Genomic DNA, 14,817 nt, shown 5'->3' with positions numbered 1-14,817 from the left:
AAAATAAAAACTCATTCTCACAACCCATTCATCCGTAAAGCAGCACACTGTCGTAAACCATAACAACATACAGTATGACTTACAGCACGTCGTTCCATACATAACAATTACCATATTATAATGGCCAGTCTGGTACAGTTTGCATAGGTAAATAAATATTACACTTTGACACCAAAAAGTTAATATTTGTTCATTATTTACAACATTTTCATATCACAATGATATCCCAAATTGATCCCTTTAAAGTCAGAAAAAAGTATTTGAATATGCCACACTAAACAAAATAGATCAACATGCTTGCAAATATCATTGTAATTCAATACGTATCATTTTAAATCGACAATATCGTGCAAGTTCGATAATAAATTACGTGTAGTGCACTTAAACTACACATCCCATAATTATATGTTTTCAGGAAGTGAATGAGTCCGAATTGGAAGTTCGAAACATTCAACCCATACGTGCTACAACAACAAACATATATAGGACGTTGATTTAACGTTTGTTTTGGTAGCTATTATATTGTATGAAAGAAAGATAACATGACAGGAAAGACAGCGAAAGACCTTTTACAGATGGACCTATATGGTCTACTGGGTATTAAAGACACAGCGACAGCGAAAGAGGTGAGTGATGGCTAGCTAGCAATAAGGATCTAGCTTGCTAACTAGCTACTTTAGATAACTAACGTTAACTAGCTAGCTTACAAACTTTGACGCCTTGTGTAACTTAGCTAGTTGCTTTGAAGTTGGTACATAATAACATAGCTAATGACCTAGCTCTGCTCTTCCAAAAGGTGCTAGCATGGACGGAAGTGGGTAGTTATACTTAAGCCAGCTAGCTCTGATCCAGTCACGCGACGACAACAACAACGAGTTGTCTCTGCTGTGTTAGTAGAGGGACTAGCACTTAGCCCTGGACCAGAGCTACTAGCTAGGTTGGTTATGAACAAAGCAAGCTAACGTTAGTTACCTAATAGTTTTGTTAGGTCAGAATTTTGTACATCATGGATAATGTCATTAGCAATAGTTTTACCAAGACTGTAGGTCTTGTGTGTTCTAAGTAAAGTATCTTCAAATGGCCGCTAAGTGGCGGCATAGTACTGTTCAAAATTCAATGTATCTGGTGGTCCTATGACAGTTTTTATTAATAGAATACAGAGCCAGCCATTTCTGTAGATGTGGGTTGTATCTGAAGGGAGCATGCAGATGAAGTGCAACACCTCCTGGAGCAGATGTCTTCTGAAATGATAAATCAGACTCATCATCATGTTGCCAAAATGAGACTGTGGCCTCCTTGTCTAGCACTATAAGAAGGTCCTGTTTGATTCTCCCAAGGGATACCAACAAGTACCGGTTCAGCCAGCATTTGGATAAGTTCAAGAAACAAATTATCTTCCTCAATATCTCTTATTGTTTGCCAATCAGAAATTGTACTGCAGTCTGCATGTTAAACAAGTATCATGCTTGATTGCTTGCTAAAACAAAAGGCTGCTCCACCTAATTGAAACAGAATGTAACGGGAATGACATTATGTGCAGACATGGGTATTTGGTTTGCTCTGGGAAGATTCCCCTTCCCTTGTCTTATTTTCCCTGCCGATGCTCCATGGGTGATAGGCCTGCTACATGTGTCTCCGAATCCAATCATTTTCACGACCACCTCCGTGCTACATTTCCAGCTCCTAAAATCTGCAGGCCAGAAGGAAATTAACATTGCTGCCAAATTGTGGGAATAATTCAATTTCTTAATTGGATTTCAAAGTCTCATCCACCTCAGAGGAGTATTTTAGGGAAGTTAGTGGTTGTGGCTTGGACAGAAAGAGTCCCTGAAATGGGGAGCCGAGTTTTGTGAGGTTTGCTGATGGTCAGGAAAGATGGTGAGCAGTAGTCCATACACCAGTGCGTGGGGACTGGTAGACTTTGTGAAACCAAGTGGTGCAATCTAAGAAGACCGATGTCACAGTTGTTTTCTCCCACTGTTACACCAGAAGGGCTGCTGTTTATCATTGAGAGAGGAAATACTCTTTCAAGATCATGTTAATGTGGGCTTAGCAACAGCTTGTAAACCATTCCCTGATGAATCTTGGCTTCCTGTTACTCTTCCTGGTTTGAGTTCTCTGTCGTTATCTCTGGTTTTGAAATTCATTTCATTTTGAATTGCAGATATTTTAGTTAGTGAGCTGGAGCTGGTGGCTTGGAACCTGTGGTTTATGCACATCACTGAGTGAATCATTATCTGGAGTTATTTTTGCCACAGAGTTCTCCTGTAGCTGACAGTTAAACAGGCCAGCTATCACTTTTCAGCCACATGCTCCTGCATATCAGCAGGGATAAAGAAGTGGCTGTTTTACAGAGGAAGGGAAAAGACCGAACACAGTTTAGGCACCAACAAATTCAATAAGATTCAGCAATGTGGCTGCCTGGTGCTATTTCTGTTGGCTAATAAAGCACAATATAGCCTACCTATAGTGTGACTGTTTAAGACGGCTAGATTGTGTCTACATATATCTGAGTTATGTGCAGACATTATTCACCAGCAGATGTCTTTATGGACTTTATCATGACAGCGCAGCGTTTACATGTGGAGCTCCTTCCTCTCCTTCTCATTGCTCTTCGTGTCTGGCTCCCTGACTGCAGTAACGTTAGGCCTCAGTGGCTAAAACAGCTCATGGTACTGTAGCTTAGCTAGCTGTGGGACTGAATAGAGTGACCCCCACACTGCCAGGCTGGCTGCGTTTCACTGTGCATCCCACCGTTGCACTCTGCTGCCTGCCTGCATCAATTCAGAAGACACTCACCTACACAAGGAAAGTAACTCAACTGGCCCTTGGCAGGCCCCACTCATGCTAATTGTATCACTGTCCCAAACAAATGTTCCTGTCAGGCGAGTTATGCTCAGCTCAGGGCGCATTTTGGAAGCTGAACCGCAATTACATCTTAGTAGACACACACACACCATGATCCGCTTTATATCCCTGACCTCGGTACATATTTTATCACTTCCTTTTCTTTCTCCCCCTGCACCACTCCCTTCTCCTTCTTTCACTCCCTCTCGCTGTCTTTCTTCCTTGCATGTGTTTTCTCCAGCGGATCATTTTCTAATAATGCCAGATCAGTGTAATTTAGGAGGATGGCCCAATTGCAGAGCAGGTAGTTAATCAGCCACCCATGTGGGTCCTGCTGTGGCTGTGTTGGGGCCAGTTGTCAGCTGTAATAGGCACTACAGACGGGTAATGAGTACAAGATGTGGGCATGCAGTAAAGACTGTGGCAGGCAGCGGGTGGCAGAGAGAGCCTGATTTCACCATGCACCAACCATTAGGCTACTGTGTGCCTGCTGGTACTGTAAGTAAATAGCCCACTGCTAAGGAGGGAGGGATGGGCTTGATTATCAAATCAAATTCAATTTTATGTCACATGCCCGAATACAACAGGTGTAGATGTTACCGTGAAATGCTTGCTTACGAGCCCTTCCCAACGATGCAGTCTAAAAATAGTCACACAAAAATGGCGTTATATACAGGGAATACCAGTACCAGATCAATGTACAGAGGTACGAGGTATTTGAGGTAGATATGCGCATGAAGGCAGGGTAAAGTAACTTGGCAGCAGTATATGAGTGTAAAGGTTTGTGTTGTTTGTGTGTGCGTGCGTATGCAGTGTTTGTGAATGTGTGTGGGTTCTGTGTGAGTGTGTATATAGACATGTATAGTCTTGTGAGTGTGCATGGAGTCAGTGCAAGATAGGGTCAGTGCACATAGTTCAGGTAACCATTTAATTAAAGTAAATGACCCATGAGCACCAACGTGAAGTTCATAGGAGCCTGTTAAATTGGGTGTCAAATGAAAGATAAGAGTCTAGCCATTATCCAGCCTAAAAATAAGGAATAGACAAAGGCTTTGATTTCTGGTCAAACAGATGGAAAAGGGGTCTTAGAAAACATCTAGCAGAAAAAGTCTTAAATTCAGTTACCTAAAACCCACATATTTTAAAGATATTTTCTAATTTCCCTCCCTCATTAGGAGGGAGGTTAATGAAAGTTCACAGAAGTAACAAAGTAAAGGTAGACTTAACATAGTTAGTGTTTTTTCTAATATAAATGTAGTTTATTAATTATTAAGTGATTAAAACTCTAAATTCTGTTTCTAAATAAGTCATGCAATTGATTTTGCTACAATGGGAAATCATATTAGTCACAAACCACAATAGGGTTCACAAGTTTAGTCAGCGTAGCACAGTAGTATAGTGTTGTCACAATACCAGAATGTAGACTTCGATACCAATACTGCAGTAGGTTTAGTATCACGATACTCGCATGGCAAAAGAAGGCCTATTAGCTTAACTCCCAGAATGGTACTTTATCCAGACAGATCTTTTGAGTTCCATATCATCACATTTGAAATGTTGGATTTGTGTATGTATGCATTAATGTATCAATTATACAACCATGCAGTCAATTTGACTTTTAAAATATTTTTTTTTACCTATCTATCGACATAACATAATGGTAATAATTGATTTGAATGGTAGGTCTCTATTGATAAACTGGACAAATCAAGATGTAGCCTAGGCCTATTCATATTCAGTAGGAGTGTGTGTGTGCATTAAGTTATTGAGATTGTTTTGGCTGATTTCACGGGGCTACAGATGAAAAACAATCTGTGTCCCCTCCATTTGGGACTTTTATTGTACTGATCAACAACATTTGCATAGAAGAAGCAATCTCTTATTTTATAAATGTGCGTGCTGTCTCACTCACAGTTTGAGGCTCGAGCAAAGATGATCTTGACTGGGAGTGATGTGAGGCAGGAGAGACAAACGTTTTTGGTCACAATCAGCTTTGTAATCATCAATATTTTGCGTTATGGTTAGCATATCACAAACAAGGTACTAGTGTAGTAAATTGATCTTAGCTTTAGCTGTAAGTTAGCTTCGAAAGTTAGCGTACAAAGCTGGAAGCTACCTTTTTGTCCTCTTGCTTTGTAAAGTGTTCTAGCTTGTAATGGACATTTTGGCAAACAGTAATTAAGTTTCAACATTTCTACATGCCGTGTTGCATTATTCAAGTGTCTTAAAGCTGCAATATGTACTTTTTTGGGCGACCTGGTCAAATTCATATAGAAATGTAAGTTATTGAAAGCAAGTCTAAGAAGCGGTAGATCTGTTCTATGTGCGCTATTTCTATGCTTCCTGTTTTTTAAGTTTAGTTTTTGCATCTTTTACTTTTGGTTTTGTACACCAGCTTCAAACAGCTGAAAATACAATATTTTGGTATATGGAAAATATATTTCACAGTGGTTTAGATGGTACAATGATTTTCTACGCTATACTTGAAATTAGGAGAACTATTAGAATTGTAGTGCATCTTTAACTTCTTGGTTTTGTTTGGGGGCAGAGTTCATTAAAATAATAGCAAAAAACTGAGGGAGATTTTACCGAAATTCTGTTATCAAACTTTGCATCTGCGCAGTTCTTCCAGTAAATGTGTTTTTGTAAAATGAAATCAATGTTTTTTGTTTGGCCTACATTTAAGTGAAAAATCCGTTACGGTGCAATTACCCTTAACAATTTAGCAGTCTTATGGCTATTTAGCAGTCTTATGGCTTGGGGGTAGAGGCTGTCTCTGAGCCGTACGGTAGCAGAGTGAACGGTCTATGGCTTAGGTGGTTGGAGTCTGGCAATTTTCTCGGGCCTTGCTCTGATACCACCTTATATAGAGGTCCTGGATGGCAGGGAGCTTGGCCCCAGTGATGTACTGGGCTGTCCGCGCCTTGTTAGTCTTATGGTTAATTTGCTCCTTTTAAGAAGTCTCATTCTCATAATTTATTTAAGATATCCAGCACTGTAAAAACAGTAATGAGTAGCAGACCTGTAGTTGCCACTGTTATTGATCCTCCTCACTCAAGAGGACCTGTCACGACCTGAGATTTCTACTTTCCCTTATCACTGAATTAGCTTACTCTAAAGTTGCCACATTGGCATGTACAGATGACCCTGGGTCTACCTCAATTGGGGCTTGCGTGTTACATCAGTGATGGGACCAATGATGTATTTAACTAAATTCAGGGCTAAGGGAGCAGTATTCACTTGCCAGCAGTAGATGAGGGAGATGGGGCGGAGCAGGGGGGGGACCTGGCACTGGACTGGTCTGGCTGGTCTTATGGAGCCCCAGTGCTGAGCACAGCACTATGAAACCCACAGTCAGTAATCCCCAAGGGGGTGTCCTTCTGCTGTTGGAGTGCTTGCACGCATTTACCAAATAGGCTGTTATTAACACAGAGGGGATCTCTCCCCCACCCCATCCTCCAGCCCCTGAGCCCAGTTCTTCTCAAGGCGATGAGAATAAGGGCCTCTGTGGAGCTTGTTAAAGGGAGGTGAGGTAACCACTCTGAGGGATTTGATTTACTGACGGTGTTACAATTACTAGCGTGGATGTTTTTCAGCACAGCGTGCTTGATGACAGGTTGCTCTTGTTCAAGAGCTCGGTAGATGTCCGGGCAGCTGGAGAAACCTACTTTGACCTTACAAAATGACGGAGACATCAGCAGATTGGTCTGGTGATGGCCAAATCCACTATGTGAGTTGAGGTCACGACCTGACCTCTCAACCGGCTGATGTGTTTCTCTTGGGCAGTGGCAGCGCTGCGTAACTCAGGAGCTTCTCATGACGTTCAGCTCGCTGCCAAACAGGACATACACTGCTGACGCTGACTCACTCCTTGGCTGAGGTAATGTGCTGAACTTTTGGGGGGGGGGATTATGAGAAGAGAAGGAGTAGGATTAGGAGGTGGTCCAGGAGAGGAGACCAGAAATGCAGCAGAGCAGAAAGTGACTGGATAGTAGAGAGGAGAGGTGGCAGGAGGCTGAGGGGGAAGCGTTGCTGCTTGAAATAGTTCTACTGACCTGAATGTTATTGTATGTAGGAAGCTCTCTGAGTGAAGGGCTGTAATAATGTGTAGCCTCACAGAGCGATCCCACCCTGTCTATCCCTCTCTGGACAGCACACCAGGTCCAGACCAGGATAGGCTCATCCCCAGATAGTTAAAATGTCTTCTCTGACTGCTGATGCATTACCATAGCCTCTTCAGTTTACTAACAGCCAGCCAGTCAGTCGGTCTGCGCTGTCTGTTTTGGCACATTCCTCAGATACAATAGTGCAAAAAAGTTTTGGTGAGGTTGTGGTGAAAGGGGCGGGGCTGGGAATTGCCAGGGACCTCACAATACAACATTATCATGATTTAAAAAAAAAAGTATTTAACCTTTATTTAACTAGGCAAGTCAGTTAAGAACAAATTCTTATTTACAATGGCGGCCTAGGAACAGTGGGTTAACTGCCTTGTTCAGGGGTAGAACGACAGTTTTTTACCTTGTCAGCTCGGGGATTCGATCTGGCCCAACGCTCTAACCACTAGGCTACCTGCTGCCTGATACTTAGCTGCTGATACAATATATATTGAGATTCTCACGATGTATTGCAATTCGATACTGCAATTTTATTGCGATTTGTTGTTCCAAACATATTGCTCACCATATGTCTGCTGTAGAGAGATGAGAGAGCATGAGAATTAGTTTTGATCAGTCAAGGAAATAAGTGCTGAAAACATGTTGGCTCACGTGAAGAAGATGGAGAGCAAGCTATAAGATGAAAAATACCAGAGTTTTGGCACAGATACAGCTAACTAGCACTAGCTAATGCTACCTAGCACCCAAAAAATATTTGCAGTCAAAGTATCAATATAATTTTGCGATATGTAACTGTATTGATTTTTCCCGCATCACTAGAAAGGGGGGAGGTGAAAGCATGCAGAATGCTGGCAGGGCTGATTCGGACGGGAGGTCTTCATTGGGCATAGATGAGCGGTTTGAAAAGCTGGGCACTGTCTCTTCAGAGAGCTGCTTTCTCTCTCTCAATGGGTCCTGCTTCCTCTCTGGAGGAGTAGACATCGCCTAATGAAAAACACGTTGTCATTAACTCGCCCAGAAGAACCCAAGCAATGCGGTTAACATTCCAGAGAACAACTGAGTAAAAAAAAGAAGCTGACTAAAACCTGATTTTTAAGATTACAACGCTCCAAAGTCTTTTTTTCCCCCCTAAGTTTGTCGCTCATATTTTAAAATGTTTTGGCTTGAGACCCAAGATATTAATGGCTGCCATCCCAATTTAGTGACTGACAATGGTGCACTGTTTGTGTTTTATTGTAATTTGTTTCCTCTGCTGTCAATCCATATTTATCCTTCTTGAAAAAGTATTGTCAGCATTAAGGTGACAGCAGTCAAGATGTGGCCCCAGTGAAACAGAGCCTAAACTCCCTATCAACTACTAAACACGTTTCCACCCCCTGTACCGTCATATCAAACTTCTACTCAGATTTTTGTTATGTTACCAGGAGACCATCGTTTTTATACACATTTCACTTTTCGGGACAGTGATGGCATGAAAAAGAATAATCGTGTTGGAAATATATTTCAGAGATTCTAGATTGGCAAGATGCATACAGCGGTTTGGAATATTCAGGAAAAACAACCCTGAAGGCATTCTTTCGAAACAACAACAACATAGTACAGTCTCTACCACAAAGTCCAACCAAGGTGCACAAAATGAAGAACTAACTGCATGCATCTACAAAAATATTCATCCACTTTGGGGGCAGTTAAAAACAACAACGCAGTGATAGAGGATCTGGCCATTCCAGGTTATTGGTTTCAATAGACAACTGAACATAGTGGACTGGGACATAATGTGAATAACAATGTGCTGACCTAAGTCCATGCATACTAAAAGAGTAAACACTCTGACTCTGATTTCATTCTCCCCTTTTTTTCTGTAGATCAAGAAAGCCTACCGACAGAAGGCCTTGACATGCCATCCAGACAAGAACCCAGACAACCCAAAAGCAGGTGAGTAAAAATGACATGGCACGATGTCCATTTCTCCTCACCTTGTATATCGGCCTTCTGCCTCTGTGGCAGATTCTAAAACCTGAACTCCATCGAAACTAGCTACGTCCATCATTGTGACCTTGCACACGCTGAGAGAATATAGTGTGTGTGTTTGGTGTCTTGTATGACTGGGAGGTTAACATGGGTATTCATGTGCAGTGTGGCCCTGTCAACAGGCACCATGCTTGCATCTCCTCTCCTAACCCACAACATTACATGCTGACATCTCCTCCACGAAACCCTCTAGAGTCTGACCTTGCTGCCAGATGGACCTCATGGCTAACCAGAGCAGAGGCTTCCCACAAGCCCTCCAGCCATGTGGACCAGCCCCAGCCAGACAGCATGACTAGCATTTCCCCAGTCAGCCCCTTTGGCACTTCGCGGCTTGTCGCCAAAAAACGTCAACAACCGGTTTCGGAAGTTTCAGTATAATTCTGCGTCAGGGGAAATAAATCACTGTGGCAAAGGCCCGTCGTAAGGCATGTTTTAATGTGAGGTTTGTGCGGTTGCTGGATTCCTCTTACTATTCCTGATTAAGTCAAAAATGGGAAATAAGGGAGTAATGGGGGGGGCTGAGTGGAATAAAACGGCGAAATTTACCAGAAATGAAAAGGAGAGGTTGAAGAATGTTCTCTTTCACATCACATGCACTGATTTACCCACTCACACGAGAGGTTAAGAGCCCTGAGACTGTAGCCCCAAGGGATGGGGGTCAAGTTCCAACCCCCCATATTGCACCCCCTGTGCTGTAATAGTCTGAGCTTCTCCGGCCAATGTGGCACTCCAGCAGGCTTTCATTCAGCCAGCTCTGCTCCATGTGCGTAGGTAACTTGACCCGTCCACTTCCACCACAGTCTTTAGCCTTCTGTTTGTGTGCTGCTTTTCTCACAAGGAGTAACAGTAGAGGTCCGTTAGATAGAAGAAAAAAAACTCCCGTAAGTGAGTGATTTAAGCGTGCAGTAGTGGGGCTGTTATGAGCTGGGGGTTTGCGGTGCTGGGGGGGTGGATAGAGACGAGCGCCGGGGATTTGTGTGGTACTTGTGATTGCCCCTGTGGCCCCGTAGGGCTCGCAAATGGGAGATGGATTGAGAGGTCTGGGTGGATTTATTTGGGAAAAGTGCGAGTGGATCATTGGGGAACCAGGTTTCATGAGACTCCAGGCACATTTTAACGCAGGAAATGTCTCCGTTTATGTCAGCCCCGGGTCCTGCGTTGGCAAGGAGACATCACAGAGCACCCGCCTGCTCGTTTTTTGAACCTTGCCTCATTTCGGTCCTCTCCTCCACACGCAACACACAACCCCCCTGGTCTCTTCCTCTCTCCTCTATACTCCCCTCCTCTCACCTCCCCTCGCGTGTTAGCAGCTCACTAAGGTATCATTACCTTGCGTTGTTAACCTTTGTCCCATTTGGTTGCTGTTTTTAAAAGCTAACATTCTACACATACACTATGGTCCCCTTAACCACATCTTAAGTCCCCACTGAGCAGGACTATGAAAGAGTGTATGTTTCTATGTATTGTAAAGTATTTATTATCTCTAGAACATGAGTGTCCTTGGTGTTTCCTCCCCAGCTGATCTCTTCCACCAGCTGTCCCAGGCCCTAGAGGTGCTGACTGATGCTGCTGCCAGGGTAAGACTCTCTGTCTGTCTGATACCCATCATCCATACCCCCCCCACCAGGCCCTCTTTCCCTCTTCTCTCCAACTGTTCATCACATCAGACTGTCCTTCTCTCTTCTGTGTCAGGCTGCTTACGATAAGATCTGCGCTGCCAAGAAACAAGCGGAGGAGAGGAATAACAAGCTAGATGCTAAGAGGAGGAAGATCAAGCTAGGTGAGCCCTCAAACCTGTGCCATCTCAACAATCACTTCCCTCAGTTACACAAAACTGCCGCTTTAGTGTGTGGTGTGTGTGTGTGATTTTCACAGACTTGGAGGCCAGAGAACGCCAGGCTGAGGCCCATAGTGCAGAACAGTTCCAAAACACCAGAACTCTAGAGGAAGAGGTAAGAAAGATGCAACTCCACAGCATCCTAGTTTCCTACTCTGACCCTAGAACAGATCATACAGGCACATTTCACTTGAATGCCAATCCCTCATCTACACACAGTCAGGTGGCTAAAACAATCAACATCCTGGAGGGTGGATGAAGCAGAATATACAACACATGCTCAGCTCACCTGCTCAACCTCCTGAATGCTGCACTGCACACAGTCAGCCCCAGAGTACAGCTGTTCCAATCACTGGCTTAGTGAAGGTAACACACAGAGCCACCTCTCTATTCTCGGCCCCCACACCCTCTCAAACAGCTGAGCCTACCACTGTTATTATAACTCACACTTTCACGTGTTTCCCTTGATTGACCTTGAAATTCACTAAAGACGTGGGGAAACAACAAAGCTGCAGCCATATCTCATATCTATTATTATTAATTCTTTTTTTTTTCCCTCTCCCCAATTTCGATCTTGTCTCACCGCTGCAACTCGGGCTGGGGAGGCGAAGGTCGAGTCACGCGTCCTCTGAAACATGACCCGCCAAACCAAGCTTCTTAACACCCGCCTGCTTAACCCGGAAGCCAGCCGTACCGATGTGCTGGAGGGAAACACCGTTCATCTGATGACCGAGGTCAGCCTGCAGGGTCCCGGCCAGCCACAAGGAGTCGCTAGAGCGCGAAGAGCCAAGTTAAGCCCCACTGGCCAAACCCTCCCCTAGCCCGGATGATGCTGGGCCAATTGTGCACCACCCTATGGGACTCACAATCACGGCCGGTTGTGATGCAGCCCGGGATCGAACCCGGGTCTGTAGTGACGCCTCTAGCACTGCGATGCAGGGCTTTAAACCGCTGCGCCACTCTGGAGGCCATAGAAGCGATTTCGTTCCTTGCCATATCATTATTATTTCCATTAGGCAACATTGCATGACTTGATACACTTTGCTCATAAAGTCAATGATAAATAAAAGGTTTGGGATGCTTTTCATGTGAGTCATGATGACTTGCACTCAGCCTGTTAAATGCATGTAGTTATGGGCCGTGTGTGTTGTGACTGACTGACTGGGAGTGATCACCAGTAGGTGGTAGTATTCTATTGAGCTGGTGGTACTGCACTGTAGCTGGTCTTTCTAAAAAAATAAATAATAATAATAATAAAAAAACGGATCCTAGTTTATCACTAAGACGCTTTGTGAATATCGGCCCAGAACCCATCCTTGGGAGAATGATGTTCCTTGTTAACCCTGGGGTTATTGTTCTGTCAGATTGCCCGTCTGAGGGAGGAGGGTTCCAGGCAGCTGCAGGAGGAACAGAGGCTGATCAAGGAACAGATCCAGAGGGAGAGAGAGACACAGCTCCACCACACAGGCACATCAGACTACACATCTACAGGTACTGCACTCAACCACACCATATATATATATATATATATATATACTGCTCAAAAAAATAAAGGGAACACTTAAACAACACAATGTAACTCCAAGTCAATCACGCTTCTGTGAAATCAAACTGTCCACTTAGGAAGCAACACTGATTGACAATAAATTTCACATGCTGTTGTTCATACCTCTGTGTATGTCTGAAGCGGTTCTCTCCTCTCTCTGGTCGTGACAACAGACAGATACACCGACAGCAGCAGTGACAGACAGTGTTATCATTTGCTCCACTTATGTAACATTGTATTTTTGCATTTGCACTCTTTACCCGTGTTATCCCATTATTAATGCAACAGCTTAGCAGATGGTTTGTTCTTCATTTTGAACGTTTTACACTGGTAACTGAAGTAAAGCCTTTTAAAAGACCATGGTAAGGATCACTGGTTGTAAAATCTTTGTACCTGTCCTTCGTCAACCTGCCTGTCCCTGTGTTAACCTGTCCCTGTGTCTGTCTTCCCCTGCAGGGCGCCCTGAGCAGCGAGCGGGACTACGAGAGCGTGGTGCTGATGAAGATGAGACAGGCAGCAGAGAGACAGAGACTTATAGATGAGATGCAGAGAGAGGACGAGGAGAATGCAGCTTAATACCAGGCCTAGGCTGGGATTCAATCCAAGGTGTGTTGTCTATAAGCGCACAGTGCTTGACATTTTAAAGGTCATTTCCATTTGAGCTGACATCTGCGACCTGGGAAATTGTCTGGGAAATTGCCTTTTAAAAGGCACGTTGTCGGTAGTGCAGGGCACAGCGCTTTAACAAGCCTTTCAATGAATCCTGGCCCCAGTCCAGCTCTGCCCAGCCACAACCCAACTCTACTACACACCTGATGCTTTAGTTTCATGAAGCACATCTTGTAGTTTTTATTATGAATTGTCTGTTGAATAAACATCTCCTTTACAGAATGTGTTTTTTCTCGTTTGTCATTCACTGAATTACTACCGGTACGGCTCCGTTGGTAGAGCATGGTGCTTGCACTGCCAGGGCTGGGGTGTTCGAATCTCGGGGCCACCCATATGGAAAATGTACGCACGCAGGACTAGGTCACTTTGGATAAAAGCGTCTGCTAAATGGCATATTTTATATTATACGTTACCAGCTACTACTGTAATGTAATCTCAACCAGTGTACTTTTTCATCCAAACTTCTTCTAAGACAAACAGGGGAACAAGATTTATACTATGAAGTGGTGTTATCGTAACGTATTTCTAAAGACCCCAAAGAGTTGGGCCATCCAACACAACTACACCAGATCTAAATGCTGCAACCATGTCACTATCACTCTATCTTTAACTGTGAAACGTTCTTTCATTACCATATCTTTGCAGCCAAGAGACTGAGTCGTTTCCCTTGAATGCAATTTGAAGACGTTCATTTTTGTTAAATGCAGTATGTGTGTCTGAAATTAGTTGAGTCTTCCAACAGTCCAAACCACGACCATGTGATCAGAAGATGGGAAAGATGGTTGTGTTATAGTAAATACATAAGTTCCTCGAAAGTACCTGAACACTGAAGAGGTCATTGGATGACTGGTTGGCCCACCTAAGGCAGTGAAACCAACTTCAGTCCCTAAAATCAATAATATCATTTCTGTACATCAATGGCATTCATGAACAATATGCTCATACAGTGTCATGACCATTGCACTAAGTTGCTCTCTTCTGATTGGTTGCGGTTCCAATTTCAGATGAGTTTCCCAATAGAGGCTGTTAAAGGAGTTGCTCATGGAGGAAGAGGTCTCCTGATTTGACAGGCTACTGCTGGGAGCTCTGGTCAGGACCTGTCACACTGAGCCAGACTGTGGTCACTCTGATGGGGAAACAGGCTTTTGTAACGGTCTCCTCTCTCCATGGAACATCCCAAATACAAAATATATTTATTTTGTTGTCCTTCGGGGGACTATGGCGTAATGGTGTCTCAATTTGTGGGGTTGTGGCGTTTCCTCCTGTCATCGTGTTATTTAGGAGCCAGGCGGTCGGTCCATCCCAGTGATCTATCTTCCCGGCACTCCCGGCCTGCCGCAACTCTCTTACACAACAACCAGCTGTGGTGTGGCACGGTGTGGTGTGAGCCATCTGGTCCCTACGCTGCTCTGTTCCCCCTCCTCTCCTACTGCAATATACGCTCATCAGATGGTTCTGTTTATGCATTTGACGGTCTGCCTTTCATATCCCGCCTTTCATATCCCGGAGAGAAAAAAAGGCCAAACATTCATTGTCCAAATTACAACAGAGGAAATACAATTACAGTTCCCCTTCCAGAAACACATCCTGACCGTGCCCTGTGCCAGCAGACTGTGCTGCATGCAAATTAAACGGGAAGACACAGCGTCCCAACAAAGTCCATCCAATCAACAGGAGAAGCCCCCGGCGGCATCTTCACAGCATTCTCTCCTCTTCCTAGGATTCTCTGTCCGTGTGGAAACTGGCAGCTCCTCAGACGCCAGCGGAACCTG

At 44.1% G+C, this 14,817-nt stretch overlaps 1 protein-coding gene across 1 annotated transcript; it reads left to right on the top strand.

Annotated features, from left to right (window-relative positions):
* Positions 1-384: 384 nt before the first annotated feature.
* Positions 385-13,267, top strand: LOC115162666 (dnaJ homolog subfamily C member 17). Its single transcript, XM_029714160.1, has 8 exons — positions 385-626; positions 8,828-8,897; positions 10,512-10,570; positions 10,686-10,773; positions 10,869-10,945; positions 12,195-12,377; positions 12,518-12,539; positions 12,744-13,267. Exons 1-8 carry the CDS (start codon positions 543-545, stop codon positions 12,950-12,952), a joined length of 792 nt encoding a protein of 263 aa, XP_029570020.1. The 5' UTR covers positions 385-542; the 3' UTR covers positions 12,953-13,267.
* Positions 13,268-14,817: the final 1,550 nt, after the last annotated feature.

Source organism: Salmo trutta, chromosome 25, assembly GCF_901001165.1.
Source record: "Salmo trutta chromosome 25, fSalTru1.1, whole genome shotgun sequence".
NCBI lineage: Eukaryota > Metazoa > Chordata > Actinopteri > Salmoniformes > Salmonidae > Salmo > Salmo trutta.
Note: the sequence above shows the minus strand (reverse complement) of the source record. Positions and strands in the feature narration are given on the sequence as shown.